The following is a 20,926-nucleotide window of genomic DNA, read 5'->3' as shown; positions in this document are numbered from 1 at the left end:
GGTTGGGTTTTCTTGCCTCCACAGAGCTGCAGAGGGAGAAGAACATTCCATCTAAGGAAAGAGTTTTATTGAATGTTTTTAAGGAAAGGGGATTAACTAACAGACAAGTTAACACTAAACAGACAAGCAATTCTTCAAGGTTCAGCTAACAACTGTGTTCTGTGAAAAGATCATCACAAGTTCAGTTCATAGCATAAATGCTAACAAAGTTCTAACCCCTGCAGGCTTTTAATTCTTACGGAGTTTCAAACACAACTGTGCCAATGGCCTGGTCAGAGTATACTTCCAGTTCATAACCACATACTGAACATTACATTTATAGGCACCAGACACGACTGTACTGTAACGCAAAAGAACCACAATCTCCTAACGTGTCATGTTACCAAGGGTCTAGGCATTGCAGGTCAAGAAAAGTGAAACAATTAACACAAGATCTCTTTATCTTAGAAGGTTAGGTACCAATGCATTTCAAAGCTTCAGCATTATGGTAAATTTTAAAAGTGTGTTCTCAGTGAAGTAAGAGAATGAAACATAATTTTACGTGATTTAGAAACAACAAAATCTCTCCTTACTTTTTTTTTTTTAAGGAAAAAATATACAGAACAAGAAACTTTCTAATACAAGCATTATTGTAATAAGGCACATTATCTCTTCAGCTCTATGGAATGAACGGGCATATATAGCCAACGCTTATGAAACACCCTGCTTCACATATGGCAGGCAGCTACCACACTGAGGACTCTGGCAAACATACACTTGAAGATGCGCATTTTAACAGCACAACTCTTCTCTAGCAAGTAGATGCTAAGATAAGAGGGAAGAAGTTTGAAGTGCCCTCCTCCCAGTGACTGAAAAAGCAGACATATTAGACTGAGGGCGATGTTAAGCTATTGTGGGAAAAGATGCTTGAAAAGGGGTACAGAAGGAATGTTACCGACAGCAGGGATAAACTAGAGCGGTTATAAAACAATCTTCAAAGTAATTGGACTTTCTGTTAGTACAGTGATGAATTTCGGGGGGAAAGTATAAAACAAGCATAGTATCTGTCACGTGTAAGATGTTTGTAAAAGAAAATGAGAGCTGGGAAACTTAATATCCTCATCCAGTAGACTGCCATTAAGCCCAACTTTTACCAAGTGCATCTAAGAGTTTAAAATCCTTACCAGAAAAAAGAGCAATATTGTTTATCATGCTCCAAAGCCACTGCAAAAAATAGGGACTTGGTGCAGAATTAGCAGAAAAAATCCAAACCACCTGCTACGGCTTTGTAGCATCAGTCATTATGCCAAGCAGTGGCAACACATGAAGCTGCTATTTGCCAAAGCATCTGGGTTGAAAGCAATACGGTGTTGTTCGCTGGCATTGGTGTACAAGCTAGCACAAAACTGTTTCAAAATGTCAGTCAGACAGGCTCTTCAAGACTTCTATAGGTATTTGCAGAAATGCTACAATTCTTAGCAACTTCAGAGAGCCCTATCACGTACAAACAGAAGGCGCCATGGAGGACTTCCCCTCTTTTTCTCTTCCTCTGCCCCACAAAAGGCTAAGGAGAGACTTCCTAACATGTCTAGAAACAAAAGGGCGTGGACAGAAATGGAAAAATTGCCATTGCCATTATTTGCGAGAAGGGAGCATGGTAGACACGTGAGAGTGCCATGGTACTGGCCATCTTTAGCCAATAATCAAGTGTTTCAAAATGTCAGCAACGATTAAACTTTATGCTACAAAACGGGAATCATATGGAAAGGCAGTGCTGCACAGAGACTAATGATGAACAAACAGTATTAAGAGGACTCAAGTCAGAGATAGCCTTCTTCATGTGCTGATAATTGTTTCATTGTGGGTTCCACAGCTGTAGAAAAGATGGAGAATAACACAACCTGATCTGCCTTCCTACATAAGCATGTCCCAAAGGCCATGGAAGGATTTCTCTGAAATGCTCATGGTATCAAATAGAGAAAGCAAGCCAAACCATCTTCTTGGGCACGAGAAACAAGTTTGTAGTAACAATGAAGTCCCAAATCAGCTCCATTTTAACCTCCAGGGATTTCCAAGGGAAGCAAAGCCCTCAATAGTAAACCACTAAGTACATTCATATTTGGCCATAGCACTGTGTTTTCTATAGACACAGAAACTGTCATAAGGTTGGCCCAGAGTTTAACTGCAGGAACTGTGCTTTTGGTTGTATATGCTCTGTTTTTCTTACAACTTTTCTAAATGGTCTGTCTCTACCATACTCATGGTTACAACATTACGGTGAACACCTCTTGAATTCTCAATAGGCCTGAAAAACTTGGGAGACAGCTCGCAGGACAAGGGGAGATTAGACTTCTGACCACTAAGCAAATCAGAGGTCTACACCTGGGCACACCACAGACTAATGATCAGGAGCCAACTACCCCTTCTCAAAAGGCAAAGGATTCAAGACACTTATCTGTCTGCTTGATTCTGAGGCTGAAAAAAGTTATCTGGGGAGACAATCTTTAAACTTGCTGGTGCTCCTGTCTTGCCTAGGGTTTAAAGCTCCAATAAATAGAAGACTGAGCTAGATCGTGCTCATCATCCAAAAAGAGGCAGCATATCTTCCTGTCATGGGGAGAACCCTTCCACACAAGAATGTGACCTGATAGGTTCCTACAGCATGTTTAGTCTATGTTGAAGCATTTCTCTTCAAACAGGATATTGGAAACTTTGAAGAGAAAATGTGAAGAGGGAATAGGAAAGAACTCTGCTGTGGGAAGCTACAATTCTTTTATTTACAGACATGCAGGATCAAAAAATATCAGTATACTGGCTTAGTGATGACAAAGGAAAAATACTTAACTATCTAACCTTGACATGTTAAAGAAATAACAAAGTGAGTATGTCTAAGCTAATGTGTGCCAAGTAAGAATGTAAACTTTGTATTAAATACTATTATGAGGAAATTAAAAAACAAACCACAAAACAAAAAAAAAAAAGCAAAAACAAACGCCAAAAAATTATAGACCAATTAAGTCCCCCAAATGAAAAGAAATGGTTACACTTCCACTTTTCCATTTGCACTTTTCCCTCTCATTGGACCTTCTCCTGTCTTTCTTTATCAAGGACAATACAGCTATCATCATTTTAAAAGAAACCACGCAAACATGTTTCTGCATATGGAACAGAATTTTTAGAAGTTCTCAACACTGACCAAAATTCCTACTGAGATAACGTGGAGCTTTATCATTTGGTTATCACAGACATATAGCTGTGCAAACAAAGCTTTTGAAAAGCTCTTAAATAAGAATACAAATTTATGCCAATCTGTTTCTACTTGCCTTTGGTGTAACTGAATATGCTGCCAAGAGTTAATCTATCTACTACTACCAAATATTTTTAATAGCTATCTATGTATATGATCTATAAAGTTTGCAGAGCTACTCTAAAAACTAGACTCAATTCCAAAACTGGGGAAAGACAGACGGCTTCCCACCCTCTCTCATTTTATATGTTAGCTTGAGTTTCCCCAGCAAAATTCAGCTAGTTTTTGACAACTCTGATAAAAGAAGCTAATATTTCTTAATAGTGCTGCTTCATACTCCACTCTGCTCTACTCTGTTCAAACAAATAAGGAAAAGCTTTATGAGACACACCAGAAGACTTTCCATCCTTCTTCAGTTTATGTGTATCCAAAATGGCGGATATCTGAGTTCACTTCATCCATTGGGAACAATTCATCCAAACTATCTTCTCTATGTTCCTCAGCAGAAGGGGCAATTTGCCTGGAAGAAATGTGTGTACGTGTGTGTGATACGCGCGTGCGCGCAGGCATGCCTACTACTTTAGTTCTGAATTCTGAAGGAATGATCAGAGAGTCTCAAAGAATAAGGTCAATCAAGGAATGTAACTTGAAGATCGATCAATAGCCAGTGGACCCATGCATACAACCCCCTTCTGTAATCAAGTAGATTAGGTACTACAGTCATTCTGTCTACTCAGATGAGGAACTAGACAGACAGGATTTAATTACTGAAGGCCAGAAGCATGTTAGGCATACAGATTCATACTTAGAAGTTAACATGCTCGCCCTTTCCCCTGTTAACTGTCCTGAGGACCCCAGAATGAGCTGGAGAAAAGAGACTCCCTGACTATTCAAAAATGAGCATATTGATGCTTCTCCATGGAGCATCTTATACAGATACTTCTAGTGACTTTCTCAGGCATTTCTTATTTTAAAAAACTGATCAAGTCTTGCAGATAGTTCATACCTTTGAATAAGGAAAGACAGAAAGACAGACCTCTGTCAGAGGTCCCATTAATCCAAAAAGTGCAATACCTGTCTAATTACCTGGTCTTTGATGAAATTCAGCTGATTCATTAGCTAAATAACCATGAGGCTCACCTTGAAAGGAGACCAAATCACTTTAAGTAGCCTACTACATAGACTTGCTCATAAGACACCAATTCACTTTTCTCTAAATTGATCAAAAGGCTTAGATAAGAGGGAGATTAACCATCTTCCTAATGGTTTACTGCAGCTTCTTGGAAAGATAAAGCTACTGCTAATCTGTTATCAAGGATAATGTGGATTTTTGATGGCAAAAAGATACAGCTAACAAACTCCCATCTTTGGAAAAAAGTGTGATACAAAGTAAAACAATAAAATACTGTATTAAAATACTCTTAAACTATAACCAAGCTGTAAATCATAAGTAAGTGTATTTGTGCAAAGCAAGAATTCCATTCTCTTCTCTACAACCCCTTCCCCTCCTTCCCCGAAAAAATGGTGAAGTAGATTTTTCATTCATATACAGGCTACAGATCACAGAGTTACAGGACACAAATTATTCCTGAGCTGTCTTAATATACATTGAGTGTTTACATGCATCTGAGTTGAATACCTGTAGCCAGAGTGAAAGACTTGAAGTAAAAAGACGTCGCTATAGATCTCGCAGTGTTTTTAACCCAAATCATTGCTCTAGACGAAGTTAGCTCCCAAATTCTATTTAAGGAAACTGCCTTCTATTGAAAAAGTGGAGTATTCAGCTAGCTACGTTTTGGTGGCACTTTTTCTGAACAGAGAGTGTCAGAATTTTTGCATTTGGATGGCAGCCTATAGAGTCTGGATTTCTCCCAAGAAAAAATAAAGTTTCACTTCTTGCCTTCCCCTGGAGCTCCACATGCCTCCAGTCATGGAATAAAACACCAAACAAACAAAACCCACAACAACTACTTTTTGCCTTTCTCAAGATTCAAATAGTTGTTGCCTGGGGCCTTTTGCTACCAGTATCTTTGTAGGAATACAAAGCTGAACACAGCATTCTAAACTGAAGTTGCAGAATCCTCACTTGAAAATTGACCAATTGATTTGGGTATGAAACAGCCTTTTCTTCTGAGGAAAATCTCTTTTCTTCAGAAGAGAAGTCATGAAGACCCATAAAGTCCATAAACTCAGCCTAAGCCAGAGGACAAGAACAACTTTACAGATACAATTTGTCAGCAGACGGAAGAAAAGAGAACTTTCGAATAAATCCTACAGGAAAGCAACACAAAATTCTCTCAGGTTTTGTAAGTGAGAAGGAAGCAAAGGAATATTCCTGCAGCTCCAGATCAGGAAAAAAAGAGTTATATACACACGCACATATATATTTATGTATATTATGTATACATAACAAAAGATAAAACAACAGTGTTTTGTTTTGACCAGGAAGAAAAAAAGCAATCTTCTTCTGAGACAACATTTAAGTCCAAAGGGAAGGGAGAAAGGATTCTACCAGTCCTCCTTTAAGGACTAGTAGACAACAGCGGACTTAATAGTTGAGTAAACATGGAACTAGCAGCTGTGTGCATCTATACTAACAGATTCAGCTGGGCCAAGAAAGGTTCCTAAACACAGAACTATGATCACTGTGTTCATAAAACGTTAGAGCATTCATAGCATCCGTTCCAACCAGCACTCTTCCCCAGTAACTCCTGGGAATGTGTGGCAGTCAGCATGTTCCAGGAATCCTTCCCAATAGGCAGCTTTCAGGCAGCCACCCAGTTTTACAGGCTAGGACAGTTAACTAGCACAGATGTGTCCTGTTCCATGTGATCGGCTTCAGTGGCTGGGAACGTTCAATTTACTGACAGAGAAGTGGGCCTTTTTGTCTGTGAAATTTTATTCTTAAATCTCTTCTGACTACACCTGCTCTTGCAGCTCTCTTTTGGCATACTTTACAAATAGTGTCTTCTACCTATCTTGAGAAAATCTCCTTCCAAACAGTGAAAATGGAAAAACAGAAAAGGTTCAACTGTGAACGTATTTTTTGTAAAATACTGGGGTGCAAAGAAAGAGGAAGGAAGACATATCAAAAGCTATCCTCTAAAAACTGCACTGCTTGCTTGAAGATTTTGGCCCGGTGAATCTGTTTCTTTGCAAGGTGCTTGGTTTAAAAGAAGCTAGTGCTCTAATCAGGCAACTGCACAGTGAGATCAAAGGACAGGAACAATTAGTTGATATTGAGGATCACCAAGTACAAAACACATACATGCAAAGATCTTCACAAACTAGTCTAAATTGAAGTACACCAGACTACCTTATATTTTTTCAGTTATTTATTTATCAGAATCATCTTAATGCTAGAATCAAAGTTTTACTTCAACATCTCAACATGCCCATTTTGAAAAAGTGAATTTTGGAGAAAACTTCAGAGATGTGAACATTTAGCTCAAAAGAAACACTAGCTTTTGTACACCACCTTCTGAGATTAAGCACCAGAAATACACTTCAACTATATGCTATGGATACATCATTTTACTCAGGTAAGTCTCCAAGAATTACTCAGCACTACAAAATGATTACTTAATTTTACAGCAGAAAGTTTTAGAAATGTATAACTTAATATTAAGAAACAAGAGTAAATCAATTAATAGGTTACTGCTTTTTTACAGTCTTTAAGGAGTTAACACATAGCCCACTTAAAGCGTCATCTTAACATAAAAATATGGAACACTACCTAAAACGAAGTTGTAAATGAAAGTATGATGGACATCCGTTGCTTTTCACAGATACTTTGACAAACTTTAGTAAGTGAAATATTTCAAAGGGCAAACTCACCCTGTCATTCCAAGCTAGCACAAAGCCTCTATATTACTGGAAGGTACAAAACTTGGTAAACATATTTATTTGGGGTTGGTTTGGGGGTTTTTTTACTATTTTTAAATAAGCTCATCTAATACATGTAAGCCAATATTCCATACCTACATGAAGATATCACCAGTTTTATATTCCATCCAACTCACAGAGAAGGATCTGATCTACTTCTGAGAGACATTACTAGCAAGTCAGAACTCATATGACAGGTGTAATCATATATACTTTTACTAATATATAAAAACTTGCAGTCTCAGTTCAATCCATCTAGACATATTCAGTGACCTTGGAGGAACATGAAGATGGATGAAAGTCCTACTGCAGATAAGCTAGCATTTAAAAAAGAATCCATCAAAATATGGTTGTATTCATCCCACTTCTTGGGCTTCTATAATCACTGTTGTCTGTACAGGGATCTTCATGTATTGCCAGAAACGGTTATTTATTCCACTGGAATGGCGAGACAGGCCTGAGGAACTGTGGACTATAATCACAATATTACAATGCTTCTTCTCTATTCAAACGCCTTACTGCCTACATAACCAGGTAAAACATCGCTTGTGTCCACAAACCAGGTTAAGAATGAAATCAGCTTCACCCACCTTTGCAAACACGATCCTTCTACTTCATTTCCTGGCAGAGCACATCTATCAATCCTTCTACATTACATTTCAGAGGTAGTGCAAACAAGTGGCAAGTTCACTCCAAGATATTGACCTCAAATAGGCAAGGTGCACGAATATGAAAATTCTACGTGATGTTAGTAAAGACACTGTGAGACAAGGTAACAGTGTTGGGTGGTGTACCAAACTTTAGGTTGGATTCTTTGTTCATACACAAAGTGGAATCAATAAGACAATGAAATAGAAGTCAGGAGTATGCAAAAAAGAAACCAGTTCGAAGAACCAGAACTAACCAGTACAAGTAGAACTTAATACTATGCTTGTATCCTCAGTTTTTTAAGGGACCCTTAATAACCAATTTGTTAGGAAAACAGAGGCACTAATAGATTTCCAAGGGGGAGGAGGAAATCAAGAACAAATCTCTCTTCTATGTCTAGAACAAAACTGCTGCCACCTGTTCCACCTTTATAGCAAATATGTTCAACAGCTGCCTCCTCTATCTGGAATATAGTAAAATCTAGATCTTCAAAGATATTTAGGTACTTAACTCAGCAAAATGTCAACAGGAGTTAGAGGTAAGTATCAATCAAATGCTGGGCCTCAGAAACAAGGCTTCAGAATATCACTTTGGTTGATCAATCTATGTTGTGCTGCGTATTATCCACTGTTGCCAGGATAACTGAAAGGTCAAAACTGCAAATTTGATGTCTCACCACCACTCATAAAAACAAATGATTGTTTCTTGCTCTCTAATCTAATCATTGTCCATAACAGCCTATCAACAAATACGTATTTTTGAGAATAGAGTGTCAAGATGAAAATCTGAGAACTGAAACATTCTCAGTTTTATGACATTTTCCAAGCTTAATTACGTTCCTTAGTACAAAAGGTTTTAACTAGACCCACTTAGATTATGTCTGAACTGCATCTAGTGACATAAAACGGCTGACAAGGATGTCCTGAAGTTGTCTTATGGAAATATCCAAGCTAGTAAGCATGGATAGTTGATTCTGTATTAAGACATGGAAACTAACATAAAACCTGGTGAGAGGAACACTTACTCCTCTACGTATAACTAAGCAAAAAACTCCATAATCAAGTCTTAGCGTATCATATGTTGCTTTGACAAGCTGGTAATATACCAGCTTGGCACACCAGTTAGACATCAAGCTAACAGAACGTGTGGTCACCACTGTCTGCAATAGCATTTAATATAAACATATTAAAAAACATATATCAAGGGATGAATTGAACTGAATAGGAAACAGCAGGCTGACGAGAAACAGAGAAAATAACAGTTTTTAAGAAATCATAATGTCCAATTTCAGCAAGATTTATGAACAATATTTGCATAGCTCTTGCACCCCACCTACCTGATAAAGAACAGAATTCCTACCAAGAACTATCAAGTACTCAGGACTGGCTGAGTTAAGAGAGCCATCCTATGGCCTCTCTCTCTCTGTATCTTAAAACCTAACCCCAAAAGAATATAACTGTTCAGGGATGGAAGGAGAGGTCATTTACATCTGACTGCATGATTTATAAAATAGGATGCCTCCTACAAACATTTATTCCCCTGCTTATGGATTCTACATAGGAGATGCTAAGGAACTAAAGTGGTGCGTGTTTAAGTTAAGCCACTATTAAGCTTGTTTAGTGCTAGGGCTGGTCAAAACTGATGAATTTAGGGTATTCTGTCTCCACAGATAGCAAATCCAAAAAAGCTATTGCTGTGTGCAATGAAAGATTTGCACCCTAAGATGTACTTTAGGAATGCAAGACTTCAGATGTGATTCTTAGAAAGCTGTAAAGGGCAAGCTCCTGAACTAGTGTTGCCCGTTGCTGGGTTCAAGGGAAGAAGCTTCCTCTAGATACAAACCAATGGCCTTCCCCCAAGAAGCATAGGGCTAAGATTTACTTCAAAGCCCATCCCTACTCTTAACTTCACTCAAAATCCTCCCAACCCAGGCAAACAGTATCACTCCGTGAACACAGTTTGCTACCAGAAGCACACAAAACAGGACAAAGCAAGCTGTCTGCTATACCATATGATGCATAAGACAGGAATGCTCACACTAGCAAACACCTGAGCCAGTAAGTCAACATGATATAACACAATGCCGAGACTATATTAGCAGCTCTAAATGCAGTCTAGCCATCCTATTACTGCGTTACCCAAGAGAACCTTTACTTCTCATTCACAGACTGAATACTCTGACACCACAGGGGCTTTTTCATTACAGCTGCTCATTTGATGACTTTAAGGGCTGTAAGAAAGACTCTGTATTTGTAGTGTTATGTTCATTGTAGATCTCAGGCATTTTCAGTGGACTGACCAATAATTCTGGAAATGTATAATATTTTTAATAAGAGTTAAGATTGTAATTCTTAATCTGAATTTGAATTTTTTGTTCAAAATCAAATTTTTCTCAAGTCTAAGTGAGTCTTTGCTCTTAGAAGTAGGTAACAGAAATAAATCTCAGCCTCACAATATAGCTGCTGGAGCTCTACTGTTCATTAAAAAGAAACATCCTCATCACTTAACACTTTGTTGAAAGTTACCTCAAAAAAAGTTTTTAAAAGAGGACCACATAAATCAGGATATGAAATGAATAGAAATTACTTTTCCAAAATATTAAAACTACAGATGTGTATCTTTAAGATACTTTTATTTCAAGTATTATGCAGCAACGTAATGCTTTTGAAAGTGCAAAGCTCCTCTGAATCTCCTATCTCGATGGTCCCCTGAGCTGACATCATCTCAACTCTGCCAACACAGGAGAGGGAGACTTGGTTGCAGTGGCTGGAGCTCTGCATCCCCGCCCCCCAGCTCTCCCTGCCCTCCTGATAAAACAAACTGCTGTGAGCCCCACTGTGAGCCCCACTGAGCACTCTTATGAACAGCCTAAGAAAGAATATTTCAATTACTTTTGCTGCAAAACACAAATGAAACTTCCAGACATGAAAAAAACCTAGACAACTACTAACAGGGCTTTCTGCAGGAATTCACACCCATCTCTCTTAAGAGGAAGAGAGTTGCTCTCTCTTAAGAGGAAGCAAATTAAATAAAAACAGAGGCCTCCAAAGATTTTTCTGGTTTAGATGCTTCAGTCTGCTCCCGAATAAGAAAAGTAGCATTCTCCACCAGGCTATACTTCCATGCCAAAACCCTGGAACAGGATTTTTGTCATTTGTTTCCTCTTAGATGAGGACTGAGGCCGAAAACTTAAATCTTCAATATGACAGGTACTAAGCAATTTTGGAGGAGGGGGGAAAAAAAAAATCCCTTTTCTTTTAAATAGGCAACTTCTTTTTAAATATGGATGCAGGAATCTAACTTTAGCTGTCCAGGTTTTCAAATTTCTGATCTCAAATACAGAAAGTAGAGCATTAATCTAGTCTCTTGACTTCAAGGTTATCATTCATTGAGGTCAATGACTCCATCGCTGAAAAGCAGAACTTCCACTTTCAATATGATAACTGTTGTCCTTCAGTAAGCAACCGTGTTCGACTCATTCCTGGCTGCTTTCTCACAACTGCTGACAAAAAACTAACAGCCAGAAAGACAGCAGGAACAACTCCTGCAAAGGGAGTTATCTGTGCAAAAACAGTGGTTAACCCTAAAAGCATTCTTATTCATGCGAAGTGCTCATTAGCTATCTATATTTAAAACTTCCACTACTAATGAGCAACCTCATCTCTTACGTTATTTTCTTGGTATCTTCTGTTTATGTTAAACTTCTGTTTATCTGCCCAGCCAAGACCTGAATAACCAACAAAAACTGCCTGTAATGATACAGTCAAATATGTGAACAAGTTACTGACGGACAGAATCAGTCTAATTGGAATGAAAGTCACCAACCAGAAACAAAACTGGAACCAGCCCATACCATGCTTCAGTATGGAATTAGCACATGGGCCAAATGTTTGTTCCTTTACAACCCAGTTCTGGTTTTATGCCAACAACATACATCTCGCAAAAGACACTCCAGGTATGCAATTACTTAAGTGGAACCATAGATAGTACAGTCATTTCCACAAGAAGATACAGGTAACTGATAAAAAGGTGATGCCCCAGTAAGTTTCTGGAATTCCCTGGTAAAACTTAAAGTAGCTCTCAACAAACTAGTTCAAAGGCATATCAGCAGATCTGGCATAACGTAATACAGATGAACTTCAAAATACAGAGCAGCAATATTGGACACATTTTTTTCTGACTACAGAATAACAGTGGGTTTTTTTTGCTTTGGTTTGTTTTTTTACTACTGATATAAAAAAAAACCAATCTTCAAAATAGCTACAGGCTCAATGAAATCAGTAGCTAAAATATTAGGAATATGAGACTTGAGAGACATGGCCCAATTCTAAATTTTCATTCTACTCTTACATAAAACTAACACCTGAACACTTGCAAGACTATAAATTCAACCCAATCCAAGAACTTTGCAGAAGTCTTTACTCTGCATTTGTTATATTTTAATAAGCAATGCAGCGGGGGGGGGGGAGGCAAGTATCTATGCAAGTATTTACTATTTCATTGTGCTTGCACTACTCTTATTGAGTAGTATTAGAATGGCTTTTTTTTTTTCTTTTCCAAACATGAACAGTATTTTGGTAAAGTTAAGAGCAATATGATCACTTCCAATGTTTTACCAAACTTGAATACACCATTTTCAAATTTTATATCACTTGCTTGGTTCTCAACATCTCTGATGCATGCACTGTATTTTCATGATGAAGAGAAGAATTTGATGTAACTATTATTTTGATCTGTTTTCTACATTCAAGTCTACCCATGAAAATGTGAATGTGTTAAAAAAATAAAGTTAATACATGATAAATTCTACCACACAATTAAAGATAAAATAACCACCCCACACTTCTTTTTAATGATTTTACATGATCAAACCTCTGGATCAGTTTATACAGGCATACAAGTTAGACAAAAATACTGTAATATTTATATACTGTATGTGTCTATTTAAGACATAACTGGTAACAGTTACCCTGTTTCCATGCTGCCCTTAGTACACAGAAATGTCCCAAACAATGTTGTTCAGTGGTCTTGTGGAAGATCTGAATCAGGAAGAGATATCTGTTCTGTTTTAATATAAAGTGCATCATCATCAAAAAGCAGTTCAGAACACGCAGACTCTTTTTCCTTCCCTTCTGCTTTCAAGAACAATACTTCAACAATAACTGTTACCAGTTAATCTCCTCTGAGAGGATCAGCATGGGGTGTTAAGGAATGGATCCTTCTGGAACTTGTACTTTTGGTTTAGTAGAGCTATACTCTTCCTTTATACTCTCAACTGAGTTATGAGTCCTTTTCTTACAAAGGTTAAGAAAAGACAAGAAGCTGTAAGCTCTTCAAAAGCTTAAAGATCAGACAACTAATTATTTTTAGTTACATATTCCTAGACTGCAACTAACTAGAAAAATCAAAGCAAAAACCAGAAAGTTCTTTGTTATAAAACCAATCCATTTTTATAAGGTAGCCTCCTCAAAGAGGAAGAAAAAAAGTAACAACCAACCACACAGTTATACTCTACTTAACAGGTGCAGGACGAGGTGTAGCAATCACTTTGAAAACATGAACTTTTAAACACAACATGAATCCTTGCTTGTAAGTACACAGCACAATCCCAGATTTGATGCTACTACACCACAAAAAGTAAACACTTGCTAGTATGATTATCAGCATAATAACTGCAACCATAATGGTAATAACAGCATTGGCACTTATGGTTCCTTCCTTTCACAAAATGTCCTGGAAAGACTGGCTTTCAAAGTACACAGAAGTAAAAAAGAAACACTCACATTCGGAAAAAAAAAAAAAAAAATTTATCACAAAACACATTCTAAGGCATTAACTTTGTTATCACAACATGCATTTCTAATGCACAAGCATGTCTGAAATATAAATTTAGCTTTTCCTATAATGAGCTGAACCCCCAGCTTTGCTTTTTACAGGGTTTCACAGAAAAGCAGTATAGAACCTATAAAATCTACAAGTTAAGGCGACTGACAAAAAGCAATTATTGAAAATCTTTCAGTCCTCCAAACAGTATTTTAAAGTGCCCTTCTCTCAATGTGTCCTACATATCATAGGTGCTAAGAACAGGGCAAAAAGAGAAGTCAGACATGCTGCAAATTTGTTTTCCTAGTTAGTCAAATTGCAAAATAAGAATTCAATATCACTGTTTCTTCATATTTTCTCCTTTTTTTTTAAAGCAGCGGACCTTAATACATTTCTGTGTTTTCAGCTTAAGTGGTGATCTAAAATTCAAGTATTCCAAGATAGAAAAAGCGAAAAAATCCTCTTCCTCAAGAGGATTGTTTCCCCCAGTTATGCTGTGGTTAATTTTAGGGGTTTAGAGTAGGTCATTTTCCAGTGAAATGAAGTGATGCCCATTATAACAAAGAATTTATTTACCCTATAGAAGCTTTCATCCTTTAGCCAAAGGCAGCTTAGACATTACCAGGCATCTCTGATCAGTCACCCAGATCAGTCATCCTCAGAAGCCAAGCCTTGTTGAAAATGCAAAAGAACCATCCTCAATAACCACAAAGCCTTTCAATTTCTGGCCTGACCTCTCACCAGGTACTTTGAACTTGAGAAAGATATCAGCAGAGTCATCATATGACTCTTGCTGTTTCTGCATTACAAAATAATTACAGTACTTTTTTTTCATTTTAAGGCATGCAAATCATGTTTATTCTCAGAACCTCAGCATACTAACATTGGCTCTCCTAATAAACAGAAAACTGCAAATAAATCTTACTTGTCTAACTTCCAACTTACATGACACGTCAAAAGCCTGAAAGTCTTTGTCAAGGTACCACTGTTTTTCACTCTGTATTTATCATGGGACTTCTAAATAAAGAATTTGGGCTTTAGAAGGTAGAATTACTACTTAGAATTCAAAGTCTTGTATACATTTCTATTCTTTAAGCTCGTAATTCTACAAGCTTACCATCATCAGAAATCCTGACCAAAACTGAAAGTGCTTAAGTTTTAAATCAGATTAATGTATTACAATATGAAACTTAATTCTCTCAAACGGTGTAAGATACCTAAGGTACTATTTTATGTCATTATCTCTCCTTTCAGTTGTGGGATGAATACTTTTAAAGCTTTCAAACCATTTTCTCAATATTTAAGTTGGGCTATATTTTAATCTACACCGCAACAAGCAAATGACCTACAGTGTTATCAATTGCAATGACTGCCTACTAGACAGAGCCCCAGAAATTTGATGGGACATCGAAAGATTCAATTTTGAGACTTTAAATGCTATTCCTCTAGATTTATATATTTAAAACAAATGAAATATCCCTTTGCAATATGTTTTCTTTCTCCTCTTCTTTGCCCCACCTAATTTTAGAATTCTTTAGACCCAGTTTTACTTGAGCTATCAACATACAACTTACAAACATTCAACTGAAATGAACGAATGTTTAGTTTTCACAGAATGAAATATCCACTTACAGCATCTTGGCCTTAATCCAACATACTCCATGTAAATATACCCTCTAAAGCTGTTTATGCATGAACAGCTGATGCAACTGAAAACTGTCAATCAGGAGATGAGCTGCATGCATACGTAAATCTATCCAGCTTTTTTTCCAGCCCCAAGGATTCATTGGTTTTAAAGCTGAACAAGCAAACGAAAGATCTCTTATGTGTACTTCACTGTTATAGGCCTCAAAACATAAGTCACAGAACTGTTCATTGCTTAAATAAGGGCATTCGGGTATAAAGAACTACACCAATCCTCCTGTACAACCTAAATTTTATTCTACTTTTGCTGATCATCTTTTTTCATGTCAAAATATTAACCTTATTTCCAGCAAAACAGTATCACTAAAAATAAGCTATTTAATCTGCAAATACATTAGGTACTTACAGTATTTTGATCAGCAAAAAATGGAAGAACTTCCTAAAACACCAGTTTTAAGAATGGCTAGTGACTTTCAAAGATGTTCAAAGATCCTATCCTCAGTTCTTGAGAAATCTTACAGTAACTGGACATAAGCATGTGATAAGGCATAATGAACTCCTAGCTATTAATTTGTTATGCTCTTTTTCAGATGGATCCGTAACATTTCTTTAAAAGAAAGTTAATGAATGATTGAAATAGTGTGTCACTAAACAGCTGACATACACCTGTTGGCAAGTGGGAGGTATTAAAAGGGGGTATGACAAACAAGACAAGACTAAAAGCAGTATATTTAGGCAGCATATTTAAAAGCAAACCCTTTTTTTGCATAAAACTTTGGAAACAGTATTTCCATTCAGGGAAACCATTTTCTTCCTGGACAGCTGCAAAAGAGTTTCAAAGGGCAAAGAAAGATTTCAAAATTCCACAGGTCCTTAAATATTCTACTAAGGTTGCAATGACATAATTTTGGGGGTACAGAGAATGGAATAGAAACAAAAAGGAGATCAAGAACACCAAAGTTTTTCCCTTCTAAAAGCCCTTGAAAATAAGATCACCTGTATGCATCGTCTTCTTTCAAGTCTCATATCATCCTGCGGGGGTGTGGGGGACAGGGGGAGTCCAGCAGCAAACAACACTGCAAAATGAAGAAAAGAAGAAGTAAATGTAAATACAAACTAGTAAGATACCTAAAAAAATGTAAACCTCCATTCTACTAGATCCACATAGTGCTTAGTTCAAACCTAGCTCTCAGGTATAACCACAGAGCTAAACCAAGGAAGTTCCAACAGAAAATGAAGGTTTCCAATAGTAGAAGTAGAGACAGACATTACAAAGACTATCTTCTGCTGACATCTGTTGTTAGAAAAAAATTATTTAAGTGTTGAAATTTCAGGGATTAACTTAAATTTCAACTTGTCATTGAACATTTCTGAAAATTAAGGTCATCCAAAAAAAGCTCTTCTCAAACCTGCAAAAGTGAAATTATTGCTAGTTACCCATCTTTGCAGAGCCCTTAAATATGTGGATTTTTACAGAAACTCAGGACAATATTTATAAAACACGACTGAACTTCTGTGGGATTTTACCAAATCAACAAACTATAGAACTGTAAGTGCACATAAATCCATAAATGTACAAGTCCATTTTTTCCTCATCTCACATAAAATTGAATTAGGTTCACCTTACACCAAATTAAAATATGCTCAGAAAATAAAATTATAACTTTCTACAAGACAAAGAGATATAAAGACATGAGTTTCTAGGAAGAAGTCTCCAACAGAAGTTAAAAAGAATGGTGGGATTATGCCAAAAAAAAACCAAAACAAAACAACAACAACAAAAAACCACCACTAAAACACAACACCCAACAACTAACCAACCCCTGGTCAAAGTATTTTTCAAGTATTTGCTTTTCACTTGTTCTCCAACGAAATATTATTGGTACTCTACAACCTACAAAAATATCAAAACCACTTACAAATTACTGAGAATTTTAGAGAACTTCTGCAAATTACCCAACAGATCAAACTATAGAGTCTAGATTATTACTATTTAAACACCTCCCAATATATGTAACTCCAAGAAAGTGTGTCTAGCCTAAAATGCACTTGGATACTGCAATTTGAGCAGAAAACATTGCAGTTCACTCCATTTCTCCATCAACAATGACTGTTTAAGCACCGCATATACCCTAAGTGCAGCTAGCTTTTCTGCCACTACACTGGCTTCTTCCTTGTGCCACGGAAATGTGACACGCGCACACAGACATACACAAAAGGGGGTGGCAGGAAGACAAGGAAGAATTACTTATGTGATACACGTAGGAATATATGTTGCAGCGGTTCTATTGCTATTTTATGAGCAGGTGAATTCTTGCTGTCATGCCTCCAAAAGATGGAGGGGGCAAATGAAAACTGCCCATCCCACACCATGAATCAACAGCCTTAGTTTTTCAATACTGAAGTTCCACAGAGACCTAGAATGTCACTGCCACATCCACAGTAGCCATGAACTTGGCAAGGCTGATGAGTACTGCCTAAGGCTACACAAGATCCTACAAACTAGGTGCTCTCATGCCGAAATCACTTCAGTTTGGATAAAAGATTCAGTCTGGTATGTATTCTAGGTGTACACATCGCACAGACACAGTGTCTTGCACTGAGCTTAGTCCCATTAAACTCAGCAGAGGCAGTCACTTGTGTTCAAGAACAAGAAAAAAGGAAGGAAGAGCAAACTCTTCTCTTATTTACACTAAATAGTCCCTAGATTTAAAAAAACAAACAACAGAAGTCCTGGGGCACTAGGTATGTCCAGCCTACATGGGTATCTTAAGGCTACAGAGCTATAGCCCCACTTTGGAAGCTCTCTCTGGCCAAGATACTGCAATTAAAAAAAAAAAAAAGTGTCTATGGACACTAGGATTATAGAAGGCCTTTTCCAGTAGTACCTGCAAGGACTGAAGGCATCACTCTCGTCTTTACCACCTTGTAGCTCAAATACAGCAAGGATCACCTCTCATTTGCATCAGTACAAGGCCAGTTTCAATACTAAGCCAGCTTAGTTCAAACTGTCAACAAACATAGTTTGAGCAAAGCTAGCTGATTTTCAGCCAAAATAGATTGTAGAGTGTTCATACATTGTCTTCTGCCAGCTCTACAATGGGAACGGTAAGCTCCAAAAGCAGCACATTAGCACATCTCCAGCACTTTAAAACAGCCTAATGTTGTATCAAACTGACTGCAATGCTAGCAACACACAGCACTGTCGTGGGCAACAGACCGACAACCCTCTTCCAAACCATTAAGAAGAGGAAATCAGTTGCTAAGAACATACTATCCAATAAACACAGAGACTACCAAGTTATAGCTACAGAACTTGAAATTACACAGCTGATTTTGTAAAAGCGGTAAAGCAACTTCATACATATGGGAAGCTATGCTTTTTGCTGATTGGAAATTAATCTAGAATATTTTAAGATCACTTATAATACTAACTCTGAAAAAGTATTTATCTTGCAAAGAATGCACAAAGGTGTGAGAAAGGAGAAACCAAACTGGAAAGGTAACACACACAGACCTGAATTATTTTAGAATTTAGAAGATGACGTTAGAGCTACTGGCAATAAGGAAGAGTTGCTGATGTAACTATAAAGTCATTAACAGGGAATCAATACATCCACCCACTTCATAGCTAACCAGCAAAACGCACCCATCACAAACCAATGCATTTCTGCAGTCTCCTTACAAGTCTCCAAGAATTATCACATTCTGAAGAACTGGACAAGTAGCATGGAATTAAGACCCGGAGTGGAAAGGCAGGTGTCTATTGTAGCACTGTATTCTAAGAAGGGATCCACAACATAAAAAGTAAATTTTAAAACATTACCAGAGAACAAAGACAATGAGTTACTGTGATGGTAACAGTCAGTATCACAGATGCACAACATAAAAGGGTAACATTTTAAACTTTTTTTTTTTAAATAGGTACAACCAAATCACATATAATAGCTGCAGGGCCAACACATTAAACTCAGTAACTGAGTGTCCTCTGCATTGCCAAGTTCTGAAAACCAAAAGGCCTGTTACACAGCCTGTACAAGGGCTTCCTGGTTTAGATAATAAATTGATTATAAGAGGAGGCAAGAACAAATCCCACTCATCACACAGTCTGCAAGATCATTACTAGAAGAATCCCCTTAGTAATAACATTTACTGGGCTTCAAGAACCCAGTTTGATCTACTTACTGGTATAGAACAGAAGTGAATTGGAAATAAAGGAGTAGAGGGAGGAACAGACGACAAGAAAGGTGTTGAAAAGCAAATTATTGAAAGTGGTAGAGCAAACAAAAGAATAAAAGCTGAAGTCTTTCATTTAAACAAAGAGAGCAGTTCTTAGAAATAAACTGTGTACGAAGCTACGATTCTAAAACTTTACTTCATGCTTTTATTTCCTATTGTAATTACTGTTGCTTTCTACTTTTCATCTTTCCTACCCACACAATGCTCCTCTGATCTCCTCAAAATACAGATAATGGGATTACCTATCCAAAGCCACTCCACATTCATGAATAATTTCAAGTGTAGAGTTCAGCTTTACTACAAAATGTTTAGTTAAATAAGCCAAAGATGCTGAGCACATTCTATCCCAGGTTATATTCCACCATATTATAAAGATGGTGATTGCGAAAAACATAAAGCTTTCACGTGTGTCTGATTTTTCCTTACACCATAAGCCTAGTTTGCTTGTTAGCCTCTTTGAGGACTAGTGTTTTATTCCACTGTGTTCCTTAAGAGCATCCACTCCTTCCTTCAAAACACTCAATACCCAACTTCTGTCAATAGGTCCACTGTAAATCAAAGTTGGTTTCAGAGCTATCACACTTCTAAAAACCTGAAAGATAAAGTGCAAAAACCATTACTAACATCTCTCTGAGGAAGTTTCATCATTCTCCCCCATTTCTCTTTTTTGTGTTTGCCTGGATATCAATCAGATTGTGAGTTTTTGCAAATGGGGACAATTTTATTACATATGAGCACAGCTGGAAGCCAGTTCAGCTAAATCTAGATGCAGCAGAGCAGTAAGACTAATTTTTTTTAAAACTATATTATTTTATAAACTTAAGCATGTATGTAAGTCATATAATATGTTGCCTATTTAGTTTATATAATAGGCATTAATTTGAAGCATTTAGAGTTAAAAGATTCTATCTAATTCTATCCAGTGCAAGTTTGCAAAGTGTTAAAGGCAACTATCATAAACACCTTTAAAGAAAGGCCACATTTTCACTACAATTTTGCTTTAATTTTAAGCATATATGAAGAATTCTTTCCATGACAAGTTTAAATAAGAGTTTTCAGAGTATCAACAGTAGCACACCCAAGAGCTCGAATTAAAAGAGAAGTGTGCTGGGGAGGGTTTTACTTTTTACATTTTACTAATTAAAACACTTTATATATAGATTTATTTTCCTTATTCATTATCACTGTATTATAAGATTCAATATGGCACCTTCAGTAAAAAATTGAAAGATTTTGCAAACTAATCACAACATAGTTCTGGAAGTTTTTTCTCTGAAAAGGTTATTTTGTAATTTCTAAAGTCATACTGATGAAGTACCAGAGAAATCCCTGCATATCTCATGACTACACACACTGTTGTCAGAGATAAACATAATTCAGGTCACTGACCTTTGGTGAATGCAGGCAGGCCTGTTGCTAGCAACATGAAATCTAAGTACTTACTTAGAAGCAAAAATATTT

At 37.1% G+C, this 20,926-nt stretch overlaps 1 protein-coding gene across 3 annotated transcripts in view; it reads right to left on the bottom strand.

The window, feature by feature from the left end:
* The window catches only part of DYRK1A (dual specificity tyrosine phosphorylation regulated kinase 1A), a 93,549-nt gene that overhangs the window by 46,517 nt on the left and 26,106 nt on the right, over positions 1-20,926 (bottom strand). For all 3 annotated transcript variants that reach the window (XM_076354007.1, XM_076353990.1, XM_076353999.1), the window contains exon 2: positions 16,223-16,302. In XM_076354007.1, coding sequence (XP_076210122.1) covers positions 16,223-16,232 — 10 coding nt within the window. In that variant the 5' untranslated portion in view covers positions 16,233-16,302. The remainder of the gene's footprint in view (positions 1-16,222; positions 16,303-20,926) is intronic.

Source organism: Aptenodytes patagonicus, chromosome 1 (genome assembly GCF_965638725.1).
Source record: "Aptenodytes patagonicus chromosome 1, bAptPat1.pri.cur, whole genome shotgun sequence".
NCBI lineage: Eukaryota > Metazoa > Chordata > Aves > Sphenisciformes > Spheniscidae > Aptenodytes > Aptenodytes patagonicus.
The sequence above is the reverse complement of the archived record's forward strand: the minus strand, read 5'-3'. Positions and strand labels throughout refer to the sequence as shown.